Here is an 18,209-nt window from a genome sequence, read left to right as displayed (position 1 = left end):
ATAAAACACAGACCTAATGTAGCAATAGTTATAAACACAAGTTAAGATAGCTAGGCTTCTTTTTGTTCTTTGCTCGTGGACATCCGTTCTACAGTTATTTATTTTGGGAATTGCTGTAAGGGGTGCCTGGTGTCAGCAGGATGTAGTGGGTGTCATGCTGGTTACCCTTTTTTTGTACTTATAGATACATTTTGCCCTTTTGGCACGCTGTACACTGGTGGTGACAAGGATTTTTATTGTGAGACAACTCAGTCAGTGGTACCTAGTGGGAATTTCATGAGTCCTTGTTTAATACAACATACTGACATACTGATTACATAGACATTCACTTCTTACCCTCTCGCCTCTGAGGGCATTTGTTTCCCTTGTTGTACTTAATGTACTGAAACGTGCTACCAATGTTGCATTCCATGAAACACAATGCCTACAGCAGGGGGAGCCAACAGGTAGCACATGGCACAAATGCAAAAGGTTAGTCCGAGCTAAAAAAGGAGTCATGGAAACTGGACTACTGGGATTTGTGAAGACAAGAATTTACCCACTGGGAAATGCAACAGAGCTGCAGTTTGGTATAGTGCTCTAATGCCATGTAGAAGCAGTAATATAAAATGATAAATACTAAAAGTAAGCCATGAAATAATATGACAAACGTAAAGGGTCTGGATTCAATATTCTTTACTGGGGAGGATTCCCCCTCTAGTTTTCTTCAAAGAGTGGACCACTAGTTTAGGGGGACACACTGATGTACACAGACGCACAAACACTGATTGCTCTCGATCCCACTGGCACACTCATGCCAACTACTCTTTGCCACACTGACAAAAACTCAGACCCGCCGACCACTCTTAATTATAGTGGCAGTTGTAACGACACCAACATAAATTCACTCATACCACTCATCCGCAATACTGGCATACATTCAAACACACATACCACTCTCTGTCAAACTGATGTAAACGATATTCCTAAAAACGCAGCCACACTCAGCCAGATACATGCAGATCACTTAGCCACATACACAAACAACAGTAAGCCACACACACACACACACACGCATTCAGAGGCATCATCTGTGCATCTAGCACAGGGTCACTTGAAGTCATGTAACTCAGTTTAATACTTGCCTCCACAGTACTGCTAGAAGAGTGATTTAAGACCGGGAATCTTTCACCCCTCGCTAATGTAAGCTGCAGATGTAGATGGACCTGACATTGCACACATAGTACACGTGCCATTATTGTGTAGGCAGGATTAGAAACGTAATTGCGAGGTTCTCTCAATTATGAGTAATTCAAGTCTCTGATGTACATTTGCTGTGATAATGTGGCCAATGGGAACACTGAGGCTACAATATGAAACACATAAATCAGCAGTCGTAAATTTGTTAAATAAATAATCCAATTTAAAATAAAAATACATCAGTGCAGAGATACACGGTACAGAGTCCTGAAGATTCTTGATGCATTTATTGGTGGTTCCCAAACCAAACTTAGAAGCTATAAGTACATTTTACTCTCTAATATACATGGTTATTCAAAAAGATGTAGTGCTATTTCATAGAGTCTTTTCTTAACTTGCAGGTCAGGTTTAAGTTTCACCAGTCTCACGGTTTTCTGCACATGGATGGAAAGCATTCTTATTTGACCTTGCCTCACATGCCATCTCAAAGGTTATATGTGCAACATGCGCGTGCCGTGTGTTCAGCATCCTTACACAGATTTCATAACAGGATCTATGTATGCAGGTAAGTTTCTTTTCCTTTGTCAAATAGAGAGTGATGACAAATCTCTACAACAGAAAAGTTTCATACCAGCAGTGTTAGTAGAATTGATAGCAAATGTATGAATAAAAGTAAATGTTCCAAGAGCAAATCATGTGAGGTTCAGTTAACCTATTAAAAGCTTGTTTTTCTAATGATCATTATGTTTGTTAGTAGTTCTAATTGCACAACACGCAAATAATTTTTTTTTTAACAATAGGATTTTTATGTGACAGTTGTACAATTCCAGCTTTTCCTATTGGAAGGATTGTTGCAGGGTGAAAAAAAGTAGACTGGATTTTTGCCGAGTCCAACATAGCCGTGCTTATTTACCTGTGGAGTTTTTCTTCGACCCCACAACATTTGTTGGGTTTTCTGTTAACTTATTGAGTTTCCAGGTAAAATGTATTTTGTCATAGACTCCACAGCTGGAGCTGGTATCAAGTCTTAAGGGCATTCCGTTCAGAAATGCCGTTTGTGGTATCCATTGATTCTCTACTGCACCTCATCAGTGACTGCAATTAATGTTCTGAATTGATGTGGAGATGGTTTGTAAGGCATACTCATTGCTCTTGGGATATGTTTAAGTAGAAAATGCTAGAAATGATTTATCAGTGTTTGCTGAAACTCCTCCACTGCTTTAAGGTCATAGTTAACATAATCTCCCTTTAAAGTCCTTGTAGTGGGTCTTATCAGGGCACATTCTCCATTTTTCATCTTAGCTGTCCATGCCTGCTGCTGTTGAAAGCAGCCATAATGCTTATATATATATGCACATATATACACCATTCAGACTTAACATTATGACCACTGACAGGTAAAGTGAATAAGTGTCAGTCGTAGGTGGACCACATTTTATTTCTTCCATTCAGGGACACACTATGAAGCGGATGAGATACACACAGGCATATAAATCATATATATATATATATAAACAAACACACCAATTCACATATACACACCGTCACATACACATAAAATAAATGTTGTATATCTATTGTATATATCTCATATACGCACTGATTCTCACATACACACCTTCACATACACATAAAATGCATGTTATATAATTTTATATTAATTATTAGGATGCATTGGGAACCATGTTGATTTCAGATTTAATAATATATTTATATTATATTTTACATACAATCATTACAGATATGAGCACTTTCGTATAATTAACCCCTGTACTACGAGACATGAGCAGATTCATCTATTACCAGAAATTACACACACAGTCACATACACTCACACATACCTGGTGCTGGCTGCAGCTACCACTGAGCTTGGTGTGAAGGAGAGACCTCCTTCACCCAGATTTCCCAGAGGCTACCCAGGACTTTGTGGGGCTGTTCTGGGCAATCTGGGACACGTGGTCACCCTAGTCAGGGGGCGTGATCTATTAGGCAGCAAGTAAACATTTGCTCCTCAAAGTTGATGTAATAGAAACAGGGAAAATGGGCAAGTGTAAAGGATCTGAGTGACAAGGGCCAAATTGTGATGGCTAGACGACTGGTTCAGAGTATCGCCAAAACTGCAGCTCTTATGGGGAATTCCTGGTCTGCAGTGGTCCGTACATATCAAAAGTGGTCCAAGGAAGGAAAAGCAGCGAACCGGCGACAGGGTCATGGACGACCATTGATCATTGCTCATTGATGCACGTGCTGGCTGGCCTGTGTGGTCAAATCCAACAGACAAGCTGCTGTAGCTCAAATTGCTGAAAACGTTAATGCTGGTTCTGATAGAAAGGGCCTGCAATGGGCATGTGAGCATAAGAACTGGATCACGGAGCGATGGAAGAAGGTGGCCTGGTCTGATGAATCATGTTTTCTTTTACCTCATGTGGATGGCCAGGTGCGTGTGCGTTGCCTTCCTGGAGAACACATGGCACCAGGATGCACTGCTGGCAAGCTGGTGGAGGCAGTTTGATGCTTTTGGCAATTTTCTGCTGGGGAAAACTTGGGTCCTGCCATTCATGTGGATGTTACCACCTACCTAAGCATTGTTACAGACTATGTACACACTGTCATGGACACGGTATTCCTTGATTGCATTGGCCTCTTTCTACAGCATTTCTGACACAAAGCTAAAATGGTTTAGGAATGGTTAGAGAAACACAAATAATGAGTTCAAGGTGTTGACCTCCAAATTCCCCAGATCTCAATCTGTGGGATATGCTGGACGAACAAGTAGGATCCATGGAGGGCCCCACCATGCAATTTACGGGATTTACAGGATCTGCTGCTAACTTCTTGGTGCCGGATACCACAGCATGCCTTCAGAGGGTCCATGCCTCCATGGGTCAGAGCTGTTTTGGCTGCAAATGGGGGACCTACACAATATTAGGCATAATGTTATGGCTGAATGCTGTATATATTTATATATATAATGTAATGTGAGTTAAAATGAGAGGTCACCAAAGGTTGTCTGATAACACACACTGGTGATGAGTAATCATACTGATGTTTAAACTGTATGAGATGATGTCATCCTATCTCAAATGAGAAAGTTATATTTCGGATCTAAGCTGTTTGAACCCACTCCATTCACTGACTCTACAATAGCTTTCCTGAGTGATGCATGTGACATCATTTTAAAGTGGAAACAAGCAACATTTACCACGTGCAAATTTTGATCGTAGATAATTGCTTTCATATGAACCCGTGTACAACACTTCACATTATGTCCAGTGATGTAAAATTATTGTAAACCTGTATGAGTTAATATACTTGTATTTATGATAAATTATTTTAAATAATTGTGTGTTTTATTTTGTGTATATCATTTGCTAGACTAAGGCAGTTTTTTTTACCAGACCATGCTCTCTGTAGTGAGAGTGTTACTATTAAAAGCAAATGCTCACCTCGCACAGAATACAATTGTAATTGCATGTAATTATCCTTCCCAACACTTTGAACACTCTTGGGTATGCCAAAAAAGATCAAAACTTTGTAATAGTGCACTTATAGCAAACTCCTGTTTGAATTGTCATATTTATTAGATGATATTAACCAGTAACAAATGCAGCATTTTAATGCAAAAAAAATCATTTGAATTAAGGAAACATAAATACATTTATATTTCAGTTAGGTGTGTCAAATTTTAAATTCACATATAAAGATCAGGATTTTGCTTGTGACAGTATATATCTTATCTTATAATAAGTTGATCTAATATATCGGTGGCTGAAATATATCGGCTGAAAAGGGCATTTTCAGCCAAAATAAAAAAACGGCCGAAAATAATTGTCCGCAGGGGCCAGGCGGCTTACCTGTGCGTTGGTCACACAATTTGTACAGGCCAGGAAAATCAGGAAGCCAGTGGAGTCATGTGAATGCATGTCACATGGCTCTGCTCCCTTTGTTCTTCCCCTGGGGGCGGGACAAGAGAAGTTGCAGAGGGAAGAAGCCAGGCCCCTGCAGAGGTCTGAGTGAGAGATCTGCAGTATAGGTAAGGGGGTGGGGGAGGTTATGGGCAAGTATGCGTGATTAAGGGAATGAATGAGTATTTGAATGAGTGCGTGTGTGTGATAGCATGGCATATGGAGCCTGTAATCACACTCCTATCATGCCCAGGTTCTAGCATGTACTGGCTGCCTGGGCATGATAGGATTGTGATTGCTGTTAGTAATTATATATATATATTTAAATAATATTGTTGATTTTTTTGTCCAATTAAGGTGTTTTAACACTTTTATTAAAGTAAGTAACACACCAAAATTGGACAGAAAAATTCAATAACAATATTAATATTTATATGATAAACAGCAATCACACTCCTATCATGCCCAGGCAGCCAGTACATGCTAGAACCTGGCCATGATAGAAGTGTGATTGCTGTTTGCAATCACGCTCCTATCATGCTAAGTCAGCCAGTACATGCTGGAATCTGGGAATGCCTGGCCATGATAGGAGTGTGATTGCTGTTAACAATCATATATATATATATTAATATTGTTTGTCCAATTTTGGTGTGTTACTTTTAATAAAAGTGTGGTTATTTTTTTATTATTATTTTTTTTTAAAGGTAGGGGGGGTCATTTTTAGTTTCGGCCAAGTGAATCCAGAATTTTTATTTCAATGCATCCCTATAGGAAGATACTATTTTAAATGTAATAAACATGCATTTTCTAAGTATTTATATCTGCAGGTTGTACATTGATCTGTTAAAGTTGAAATTGAATCACAATAATGATGGTGTTTGCAATGTATTGGCATGGTTTATAAAGCTTCAACTGGAAACTTATCCACAAGGCAACTTTAAATGAGTGCCCCTCAGATATATTTTTTATGTATTGCAAATGAATTGCATTGATTATTTAATAAATATCCAGTTTTCATAAAAAGAAATAAAATAGCGATAAATAATAAGATACTCTTAAATAAATTATATTTTTTTGAATTAAGATATCTGAAACATCTATCCTGGTTTATTGCTTTCATTGCCTTAACGTGCACATCAAGTATAATTTTTGTGTTGTGATTACATTTTTATTAAACAAACATAAAAATAATCTGAACCAAACATTATCATCAAATTCCACACAATGTGTAAATTTTAGATGCGTTTTTCACAATAAGGGCAATAAAAATATGTTTATAATAGTGGTGTAAAAAAACAACTAAAACCTGCTAAAAAATGCTTAACTGAGATAAAGCTGGCCACTCATGAGCCTGATGTATTATTGAGCTGAATTCATCCATTACTTACAAGTAACAATCATTAAGATTTAAACAAATAACATCCAAATTAACCTTTAGTTCAAATAGTCAATGTATCATGTCTGTCATTAGTAAACCTGTCATTGTCAGCAGCTCGCCAGTAACCCTATCATCTGTAATGTAATAAAGACAACATTTACCATTAGAATATTAGTTCTTGATACATTTAGAATTTCTGGGAGAGATTTTTCATACCAGGGTGATTTCTAGGGACCAAGATGGTCATGCTATGTCACTGATATGAGTACATTAGTTCTATAACAATGACCTCCATAGGCAAAACAATAAATTAGCTTTCTAAGTACGTTCTTAGCAAAGCATCTAATTTTTTCTCAATTAAAACTCTTAATCTCACAAAAACATTTTAAAAGTCTGTTACATTCCTATGGCAACAACCTATTAATGCCTTCTTTTGTGTTGCATGACAACAGGCCCCGACTGCCTACCTGTGTTCTTTGTGTCTCATGGGGAGCTTATCCTGCACTTTAATGCACATCGGTGTATGTAGCAGATGGCTGCAAGCACATGATTTATCAGCCGCTGGCTTTAAAGGGCAACAGTAGATTTTTTTCTATTCCTACGTGACGGCGAAACCTTCCAGGAGGAATAATGAGGCAAAATTGTATATGTTTCGATATTATTTCTGGAAGAGATTTTAGCATTCCAAAAAAAAAAATCAACAGGGTAGATGAATCACTGAAAATGAATACTATACTATATGACTAATAGTGCTGTGAGAGTGTGTGTTGATATGTAAACGTAGGAAAAAACTGCAAAACATCTTTTTAGCTAGTAAGTCATAAATATGACCCATTGTGACATGTATCACCTGTTAAAGTGGCTTCTTCAGAGCACAAAAAAGTAGCAAAGTTTTGAAAGATGTATCATTTAATAAAAAAACGCCACAGACATCAAACCATCTTGCCTTTTCTGATGGCTATTTGTCACACATTACTTGAGGATATTATAATAATGAGTAGCTATTAAGTGATTTGTGCTGAAACTTTTCCCAATGGTGTGACTGCCTTCTGTTCCAGGAGTGCATGTGGTCTTAAAAGGACAGGTTACAATCTCTGACACCCTCGCTAAGGAATCAACTACAGGAAAGTACTTTACATGTATGTATCGATTGGCGGAATTAACTAAGGAAAGGAGTGGAGGTTTAGGCCAGCTACTTTGTTTCTGCTACTATTTGGTTCATAATTAGCAATAACTGGGGAAATTTACACGGGGGTGTTTTTAAAACTAAGGTATCTATGAGTAGCTTATATCCTAAGTGTATATATATATATATATATATATATATATATATATAATATAAGTAAACTGTTCATATGATTACCACCTAAATCTAACTATTGCAAAACTGACAAAATTGTCCCAGTCTCCCGAGAACAAAATTAGTTTTTTTTGGGCAAAATATTAAAAATTAAAAAAAAAAAAAAACAGCATTCTTCCGGGAAAAAAAGGAGTCCCAGCAAGAAAAGGGCGCATTTTGTTTGATTCATATGATATAAATATATATATATTTCCTCTTTTTGTTGCAAAGCATTGTGTATGCTGCTGGCTGAGCTCTGAATTCATTAGCTGTGTTTCTTCTGGCAGTTTTTGGTTTAGAGTGTAGGGGGAGGGTAGTACAGGATGTCTGAGAAAGAGGGAGATGGGCTGGATCGTGTTTCTTCCTCCCCTTCCCCAAAAGAAGAGTAAAGTGAGTTAAGTGCAACACGCTCTATCCCTTTGTGCCTTTTGGGAGGTTTACACATTGCTCTGTGTCCTCACACATCTTTACATACCATTTAGGACTTATATACCACTGCTCTACTGCAAGACACTTGCAGCGAGCTTATCAGGACTTTGTATTTTGGAGTGGCTTGAATGTCGGCGGAACAGACCTGCACATGAAATGCCACTTTTCTGCCTCTACTTATGCAGGTAACCTGATTTTTTTTTATTTTTAACCAAAAAAAAAATAAATAAAAAAATCCAAATAGTAAACACTCCGTCCGTCTTGCATAATAATTTCTGTTTCCATCAAAGTTAAGGAAATTGTCACAGGGCAGGTTCAGCACACGAATGGGTTTAAAGTGCAGGTTTACTGGAACATTTGTCAAGTTCCTTCTAGTTCGCGTGGCCAGAATAAACAAGAAGTTAGTCTTGGCCTGCCGTAATTCAGAGAATAAAAAAAATGCTGAGTCTGAAGGACTTTTCACAGGTTCACAGCAAGCAAATGTTACTAGTGTGTAAAGATCTAAAGGAGACGTTGCCAGCATTTACAGTATGGGGATGGAAATGTGTGTCTAATAAGGCACGTTTCAAACCAAAAAGGGGAAGAGATGAGTAGGAGGAGGATGTTCTGCAAACTCTACTGTAATCTGATATACAGCAAAGCAGCTATCTAATCTCGCCTGCAAATACCTTCCCCCCTCTGCATGGTAGAAATTAACTGAGCTGCTCTGTAGCTGCAGGCATTGTCTGTGAAGCTGCTCTGCAGAGCCGGGGAGGAGGCATCCAGGCTACCACCGCAATCCACTCCACAGCTTGAGGGCAGCCCAGACTTCTGCTTACTATTGTACAGCCAAAAAAATTGTGATGCTTTATGTGGGAAGCCCTGAGTAGGGAAGTGATTTACATTACCCAAGCTAGCAAGCAGGCAGAGCTCCTTGTCAGCAGACGTTGCTTTTAGGGTTGGTTCACATGCCAGTCACGTCCACCCTTTGGAACAGCGAACAGCAACACCGGGGCTTCATCAAGTGATGAGAACAGACGTCAAACTGGCCTATGAATATTGATGTGGAGGCTAGTCTGCTTTCGTAGAGGAGCAGAAGGAAGCAAGATGGCTGCCCTTTAGGATTTGTTAGAAAGGAGACCCAGACTGTGTTTGCTGGATTTCTGCAAAGCTGAGGGACGTTTAAGAGGTCAGAGTGCTCTATTTATGCCCGTACATTCTTCCCTTTTTCCTACCTTTCCTGTTTTCTTTGTTCCACACTTTTACTTTCTCGGAAGCAGAATTGTTTTTGTGTAGTGTGCAAGAATAAAGAGGAGAAAATATACTGATCCTTCTCCAACATGGCTGACAAATATAGTTTTTCTCTTAAATCATAAAGGATACTTTACCTAACCATTTACCCCATATATCTGGCGTTCTTTGAGCTAACTACACAATAACATTGTGTGTTTTTGGTCTTTGTTTGTGTAGAGCACAGAACTACAGAGCGTCTGAGCTGTGTTCTACATATTTCCTGCCCTAGCTGAATGCAAACCCTGTCTGAATACTTATGAAGTATAATTTTCTGTGCCATAAAAGTGCTAGATTTCTGATATTTTTTCGTTTTATTTGAGTATGTCTTTTGTTTGATACCTGTAAACAGACACATGTTAACCTCATTTTTGCTTCTTGAACTCGTATGTTTTATGAGAACATTGTAGAATACTGTAACATTCATGGACTTTGAAGGAAGAGACGGCTTGCTCCGTTTTTCTTTTGCCTGCCCGGCATGTGTCTTTGAATGTACCTTGAGCATTATTTTTTCCAGGCAGTTTTTTTTTTTCTCTCCTTGCCTTTTGTGCTGCTAGTGAATCAGCTTTTCTTTGGAGAGCTGGTGAGTGACAAGCCGACACAAAGGCAGGCGCAGTCAAAGGGACATATGCAGAGTGGTAGGGAGAGACAGTTTTGGAGTTTGGGGGCTGCAAGGTCAGAAGCCTTGAAGGATATGAAAAACGCCTCCATTAAGAAGTGCACTACCATTTTATATATTATGTTACTTAAAGAAAGTGCTGATGAAGTATTCTAATAATTCACAAAATAAAACTAATAATAATAATGCATTTTTCAATGGGAATATGTCGAGCTAAGGGACAAATGTGAGTTCAGTTACGTATTGTGTTATCTTTCAGCTCGGAGGAGGTTAGATAAGCTATTGATAACACAACATGGTTATTTTGCAACGTGTGGCGATTAACGCCTGACTGTGAAGGCATGGGAGCACAGAGGTGACAATGCTACCTGTAATTCAGTGGGGCTAGATAAGGTCACCTAATGGCACCTCACACCTCGGCTACCATGATGAATCAAATGGATAACCCTGTACCCACAACAGGCTTGTCAGTCCACCGTTCCTGGAGGTAGGACAGACAGAAGCGAGCATCAGCCCGTCTCTATCAGCTGTTCATTAGAAAACGTAAGGTCATTCTTCGGTGCTGTGGATTTCGTCACAGTTTGGCTGAACCATATAACAAGCTGGGTAGAGCGCACAGCAGACCCATTCAGAAAACCGCTTCCTAGTCCGATCTCCCCACTTACCCATGGTTCTTTTCCATGATCTGACTTTAGGAACCGGTTTCCTGTTTAAGTCTAATGAAGGCCATCCCATTTGCATTTCAATGACTTTCTGCAATGCTGCATAGGGAAAAAGTGTAGATCCAGTTTTATATTTACATGCGTACTGCAACACAAGACTTTCATTTGGAACAGACAATGATGGAGGGGTGGGCGGTTGAAACGGGACAATTAGAAACCTTAGTTGGTGTTTCAAATGTAATAAAGCCCTTTGGTCTTTGGGAAAGTGTTGAAGAGCCTTAATTGAGGTGACAAAAAACAATGGAAGGTGCATTTGTTTAAAATCAGGCAGCACTGATTGCCATTTACATTTCTTTTCACATGTAATTTTTAAGTGATTTTAACGTTTTCTTTACTAAGCATAGAGAGTGAGATCTTCTATGCTGTTTCTATAGACCTTTTCACCAGGTTTAAAATCACCCGCCGTCTCTCCAGCCTTTCACTACCTAGATAAACCATCCAAATATTTTATATGATCTTTTCCATCGGCAGCAGGCTGTAGTTGGCCATGCTATATGTTTAACAGGGATCACGGTGATCCTGCCATTTCAACCACTGTCAGATTCCCTCTCCCATCACCCTGAGGCAGCAGTTTGCCACAAGGCTGAGGCAGAGTGGTGGTTTAGTTAATGTTTACAGATTGAAGAAAATGAATCCAGATGAGATTTGCTATATGAGTCAGAAGGGACAAACCTTATTTAGTTCTTCGATCACAAAAGGCAAAACTCGGACATATATGTGCCGGACATATTTGTTGTACTTTTATTGCATAGCTATACACTGTAAAAGTATTCGAGCGACTTGGTTGCTATTTATGTCCAATGTCGACGCTGTCATTGAAGTCTGCCGTCAGATTGGAACCAGTGTTTGGGTTCAGTTTTGATATCAGTTGTTGGGCTTAGTATTCTTTCATTCAGAAGAGTGCTGGCACCGTTTGGACAGTTTCTGGCTCACATCCAGGGCACTGGGACTGTTTTGACGCGGCGAGCATGGTCTTGGCCTCCCCACACGCGCTAGGCACAGGGCTTGTTATGACGGGGAGATTTCCAAGGTGGTTTGACAACATTAGAGTTGTGGTAGGTATCAGATGAGGATGTGTTCATATAAAGTCATGGAAAGCACAGAATACAGCTAGAACCTCCAGGCCACACGAGTTCCGCTTAACTACTGACTGAGCATGTTTGACGCTCACTGAACCTGTGATACTGGACGGTGTGCAGGTTTACTGATTCCACCCCCAGCTGATCGTGCAGTTGTAGAATAGCTGCCTGTGGGTAAATTGTGGGCAAGCCTATCCATACGAGCGGCCAGTTTTGACACTGGTAAAAGCCGGGAGCCAAGTTTCTGGGAATGCCAGTGGTTATCCTTGGAAACGACTGTGCTGAATAAGACCGCAAATGACTTTGTCTGATACACAATATTATAATTGTAAGTATGTGTCTGCGATCCCACACAAGACATATAACTGAAAGAATATATTCACATTGCAAAGTGTTTATATATCTCAAAATGCTAATTTTAGACTTTAATATGTCAATGTATGTAATCGTAACTGTTGTTTTATTACAAACACATGATAGATATTTATTTTAGGAGCTCTTGGACTGTCCTACTGGAGTGCTTGTTGTTTAAAGAGTATGCTGAGGGACTTTAAGACATAATAGACATAATAATATGATGAAAACCTTTGAGAAACACTATGTTTGAGATAAAAACATTGAAACGGAAGGAACTCTGAGGCGTGCTTCTAGGCCATTCAATATAAATGTCAGGGAATACTACTTTACAGAATGGTCAGTGAGTGCCTGGGATAGATTCCTAATGAAAAAAACATGATAACCACTTAAAATGTGCAAAGGATTGTCTTGGGGAAAAAAGAATGTAAGAAAAATACAAACAGGGACAGGACATGGCAACCAACATGTGTCTGACACTTACCCTATGTAAGTGTTAATGGTGTTTGTAATAATCAATGATCACTAGGTGTACATTTCACATTTATTACATTTGCCCCAAAAGGAAAATATTGAAATTGTACTTTACAATTTACTCTGTCTTATATGTAAAATTTTGCCCAATTTATCCCATCTTATTGAAACAACCAGAGGGCCATGGGTTGGCCCGTTTAAGACTCCACAGCCAAGCAGTTTGTGGTTATCCAACTGATTCGTTATAGTATCTCTGCGTGCTTTATCATGAATACAGCACTGTTACTGTTAAAAGTTATTATTCCATTGATATTTTTTTAACATGATTCATTGTAAAAGAACACATAGTATGTACAAAGTGTTTCTTTTTCATTTCAAAGTTCGGGTCTTTTAATGCATGCTTTAGGGCCATAGCTTTAATCCTTCTGAACACACTAACATACATCCACAGTGTGTCTTTAAACATATCTAGTGTGAGTGTGTGTACACAATCAATGTAGCAACCATCATTTATTAACTCCAGATATACATTTGTTACAAGGTTTTTGGACACCTTTTAATTGTGCTATGACATTAATTGGATGAATCTTGATGTACAGTTATTGTGGTTAGTAATTTTTGATTCAATAATAGCAGCACAGTTAGTAGTATATCATGTATTTGACACCGGAGTAATGTTTGTGCAGTTTCATCTTTATTATAGTATGGAGCTCAAGCTAGACTCATTGCGTAATATTTACCTTGGTGCCAGTTGTGCCTATAGATATAAGCTGTTTAACTTGTTCAACTGGTTCTCTCAGTTATATCCTCAAGACACTTAATAGGACAGCACGTACTTCTTGCTCAGAAGTGCATAGTAAGTATTGTACCTTTAATAACCTTGGTTTAAAGCTTTTTCTTGTTTTTCTCTTTGCCTTAGTTTTTTTCTTTAGGTTGACCAAGTTTATTTTTACTGCAAAACATTTAAAGACATTCTACCCACCTCTGGGGTTTTATTTTTTTGGCTGTATCTGTTACCTAACCTGTACTAGTAGCTCATGCCTTAGGGAAATATTTAAAGAAGTTGTGTTAATAGATTTTGTTACTTTTGGAAACAACAAAAATATTTTGTTGTGCCAAAAAATCCAACAAAGGAGGTGATGCCTTCTCTGAAACCCATCTAAAGGAGAACTTTGCATTCAGCTAAAATATTGGCAAAACTACCAAAACAGGTGTTGCAGGGTAGCCATTTTGCTTTTTTAGCAGATCTCATGCAGGCAGCACTTTTTTCCAACATTGCTTGGAACATGATGTCTAATCCAAAGCGTGATACAAGAAAGGCTTTAAAGAAAATAGCTTACGCTTTTTATATGATCACCAGATGTCCTTTTAACCAAGAACACTTGTAAAATAAATGTATCATGCAAGATAGTAACGGTTTTAAGGCAGCCCTGAAGCAATCCATGTTTCACATATTATATAAATAAACATATGCATAAGGTCATTTTAGATTATTAAAGGCCAAATATGAGATTGCGGGTGATCCTGTTAGAAACACCCATGCATTTGTCACAGGTTTAAGGCACTTGCTTTCAGGGGCCGGTCTATATCAATTAAGTGGGAACAGAAGAAACACTGAAAATATTTTTTTTTTTTCTGGTGTAGACTAAATGTTAATTGTATTCTGGTATCTAGGAACATAGGTTGTGTTCATGGACATTACTTGCAAAATAACCACAAGTTTAAAACAGAAGCAAAGAAGTTGATTCTGATATCTATGGTAAAAAATATAATATATTAAATATAATATATAAACTCTATATATTTTCTATAAGTGGTTATTTGAACATTTATTTGAACGTTTTCCTTTAGTAGAGAAAACACTAAGCGTTTTTTCAGTGTCACTGGAAATCTTCCTGCGGCAGATAAAAAGGTCCCAGGTGTTTAATGTTCGATGTGCCCCGGACGTCTGAAGCCGATGTATGCTAAAAGGGTTAATTTGATGTGGATTCCATGCACACATGGCTGGACTGTTTACAAACCAGCGGCCCAGAATTCACAGGGACAGTTACGTAACCATCTCTAGGTGCCGGGTTTCAGCAGACGCCGGCATTTCTTACATGTCGAAGTACCTTGTTTGGCGGCGCGGCGCTGCGTTCACCTATTTCATCCGCTACGAATAACAGCTCACTGGTCACGTTATCACTTAGGCAAATGTAATTTCCATCCGCCTTTCATATAACCATCTCGGCAATACTTAGCACTGAGGCTTACAGCGCGGGGTCATCTGCGGTGAGCCAAAAATAGAATGCAAACACCATCACAAACAAGCGTAGCTGTGATGGTACTTGCTTTACGCGCCAGTAATAGTAAACCTCGGCGTTTAGGAATGAGCTATAAATATTGCTTGGTTAGATCGTCTGAGCCCAAGGCATAGAAGCCCTTAAAAGATTGTCAACAAAACACGTTCATCTCGAAAGTGGATCATAGTGAGGAGCAACAGCGTGCTTTCTGTCGGTGTTCTAGCAATATGCTTTAGTGTTGCTGACGGTTACCGCTGGCCTCAATCTGTTGCGAGGGTGCATTGTGCTGTAATGATTTCTTAATGCTAGGATAGGAATCATTGTCTGGGTGGGGCATTTATGAGGAAATAACTCCGGTAAGCACATTCTTTGCAGGTCGAAGTACCCAAGGCATTTTTTCTTCTCACTTCTCACCCCAGTTGATATTCTACTGTTCTTACAAGTGCTCCACCCGTCCATGGCAAATCCAATAAAAGACCCAAATAAAGCCAAAAACACATGCTTTACCATTTCAGTACTGACTTGTATAGTAGGAGACATGTGTCCTGTGGAGAAAGTGTTACGCATCACAGAGTCTCTTATCCTGAACGTTCCTCTTTTTTGACACACCCTGGTTAAGGTGCCAGCCAGTAATTCCAACTGTCCAGGAAGCTTTGTGTGATGCCATAATGTGTGTGTATGTGTGTTTGCAAGCCACAGCAGTATTGGAAAGATTTCTCTACTGGACTTTGTTCCAATCCGACGTGTGTTGTGTGAGGTGACGCTGTACATTTTTCACCCTGTCTGTTGGTACCTTGTAGAAGAACTAATTCTAATAGAAGATTACAGCTTCTAGCATTTTGCTTATCACAGATTTGTTTGGTGCTTGATCGACAGAAAGCAATTGATATCCATAACTCTTCTTCTAATATACTGTATTTTAATGTTTGTCGGTACAAGGTTACTGAAGGAGAAAACCACCGTGTTGGTCAGGGTTGTGTGGAACTGGTCTTTTTTTGGACTACCCTTGAATGAACATGTATGTATTTATCCAAAAGCTCCACGGTATCCACTGTAATCCTTGATCTGTACAATACTAGGTCTTTCTGGAGTTCATTTTAAGCAAAGGAGACCGGCAGCATTTTCATGGGAGATACCTCTGCCTGTTTTTGCCAATTTTTCGAAATACATTTTTTTTATGGAGTATCGGAGCTCTTTAATATGCTTTGCCAGACGAGAGAAGGGGAGAGAGTTAATAAGATCCCTGGCCTCTCTGCATTGTTATCGGTGCCAGAGGTTACTCCACAAATAGTAGTTTCCAGGTCAGTGTGACGCCTCCTCACGTGGTGACGCGCACATGGCTACAGTGTTTACAAACACGATCCCAGAGATTCTACGGGGAGATCAGCGGGTGCGGCAAGCCTATTAAGTATCACAGGTGCTGGGCACTAAAACTAAGAGGGAGGGACTAAAGGGCAAATTTGGAAACGCACGTACAACCCCGTCAGAAGATAGGAAGCTGCGTGTAAGTCGTTACGTTGACGGGATTTATGAATGATGATGTCGTTTTTAAAATAGAAACCTCCCGATTTATTAAAAACAAATCTTCAAACCCAACGTAGCGAAGGCTGTAAGGGCTCACAGGAAACATAGATGAATTAAGTAGAATAGGACTAAATATTTATATTTTCACGTCGACGCGATGTTTTTACATATCAAATTATTTTGCTTCCCAACGAATCTCTCTACGGTATTGCAAGCGGTGCTTTCCCGACACAGAAGCCATTCATTCATCGGTAATAGTTAACCAATAGTATTTTCCTTCCGCTCCTTTTTTTTTTTTTTTAATCATACGTGCTGCGAAGCGATGAATTAAGCTGAGCTGCCTGGAAACACCGGTCATAGGATTTTCAGGATGTTAAGATTGCGCATGTGTTACAGGGTCAAGTTGGGACATTAGGAAAATAAAGCAATAGCAGTAACATCACTGAATGACCTATATTCACGCAGTTTTCACAAAATAACCTTCCTCGGCAGCTCTAGCAGTGCTTGGAACCACAAACTAAATATGACACTCGGCTTTTTCCTTTTCATGTTACTTGTAATTAAAGTGACACAGAACATTATCTGATCACACCGGTCTGTTTTGTACCGTCTTTGTGAATGTGATCATCTTCAAAAAACCTTAGAAAGTTGTATTAATCAGAAGAGCTGATAATACAGCAGGACTATTGGATCACAACAAAAATATACCGGCGTAGCAGTACAAAATACAACCTTCCAAAATTCTACACCACAACAGAGGGACGCATATTTTTTTAAAGAAACCTTTAAGATCATTCATATATGGATATGAATCGATCCGTTGAAGTACCAATGGCACTTAAAAAGACCAGCACATTTTACTTACGCATGAGGATTTGAGCACTCTCGCTGAATTATTTTTTTTCTATAGAACACCATGAATATATTTTCAGGGAATGGTACAGTCTCCTTGGCATACATTAAGTTGAATATTGATACACATTACTGTTCAGTGCAATCCTTGAATTACCTTAAAAAGGTAAATCTTTGGAGTATGATAATGGATAGGATAGTCAATAGGAAATTGATTCTTATGGGATGTCTACCCATGACTGACAACTCTACATGTTTACATCTATTTTTTTGTTATTTCACCCAGGCATGTTTAAAATTACAGCTGTGCCTTGATTTATCTCAGCCAAAGGATGCGTGGCAGTGGCACAGTCTGTTACTTGCATAAAACCCTCTATGATCAGATTTTGGATATGAATGAAGACACAATACCATTATGTGTATCACTATACTTTGTTACAAAACTCCAGAGATTTCACACTCATTTTCAGCTGTTTTGGTCAGTTAGTGTCTAGCCATATCTGCCAGCTGCTGGAGCAGCTTGTCCCGCATCCAAGATGTTTTAGATTAAATATGTTACTCTGTGTTTGTTGTACCTTATCTTGAAATATATGATATTGAGTCATTAAAAAAGGTTGTTAGCACTCCCTTATGAAACATTTGTGACTTTGAACCAGATAACGAACCATTGCTGTCTGTTTAGCAGGATGAAGACTAGATTCTGACCCCATGATCTACAGAAACAGGTTTTGCCTGCTGTAAAAACCTTTTTGTTTTTGATATTTGCAACTCTACTGAATCACACTTTATACCATTACCTCCATA

At 38.9% G+C, this 18,209-nt stretch overlaps 1 protein-coding gene across 2 annotated transcripts in view; it reads left to right on the top strand.

Annotated features, from left to right (window-relative positions):
• Window positions 1-8,222: 8,222 nt before the first annotated feature.
• TET2 (tet methylcytosine dioxygenase 2) overlaps window positions 8,223-18,209 on the top strand; it is a 42,830-nt gene continuing 32,843 nt past the window's right edge. Inside the window, exon 1 of one of the 2 annotated variants that reach the window (XM_053461533.1) lies at window positions 8,223-8,415. In XM_053461533.1, the coding sequence (XP_053317508.1) occupies window positions 8,410-8,415 (6 nt within the window). In that variant the 5' untranslated portion in view covers window positions 8,223-8,409. Of the gene's footprint in view, window positions 9,399-18,209 lie in introns of both variants that reach the window. The other variant, XM_053461534.1, reaches the window with a different exon arrangement.

Source organism: Spea bombifrons, chromosome 1, assembly GCF_027358695.1.
Source record: "Spea bombifrons isolate aSpeBom1 chromosome 1, aSpeBom1.2.pri, whole genome shotgun sequence".
Taxonomy (NCBI): Eukaryota; Metazoa; Chordata; class Amphibia; order Anura; family Pelobatidae; genus Spea; species Spea bombifrons.
Note: the sequence above shows the minus strand (reverse complement) of the source record. Positions and strands in the feature narration are given on the sequence as shown.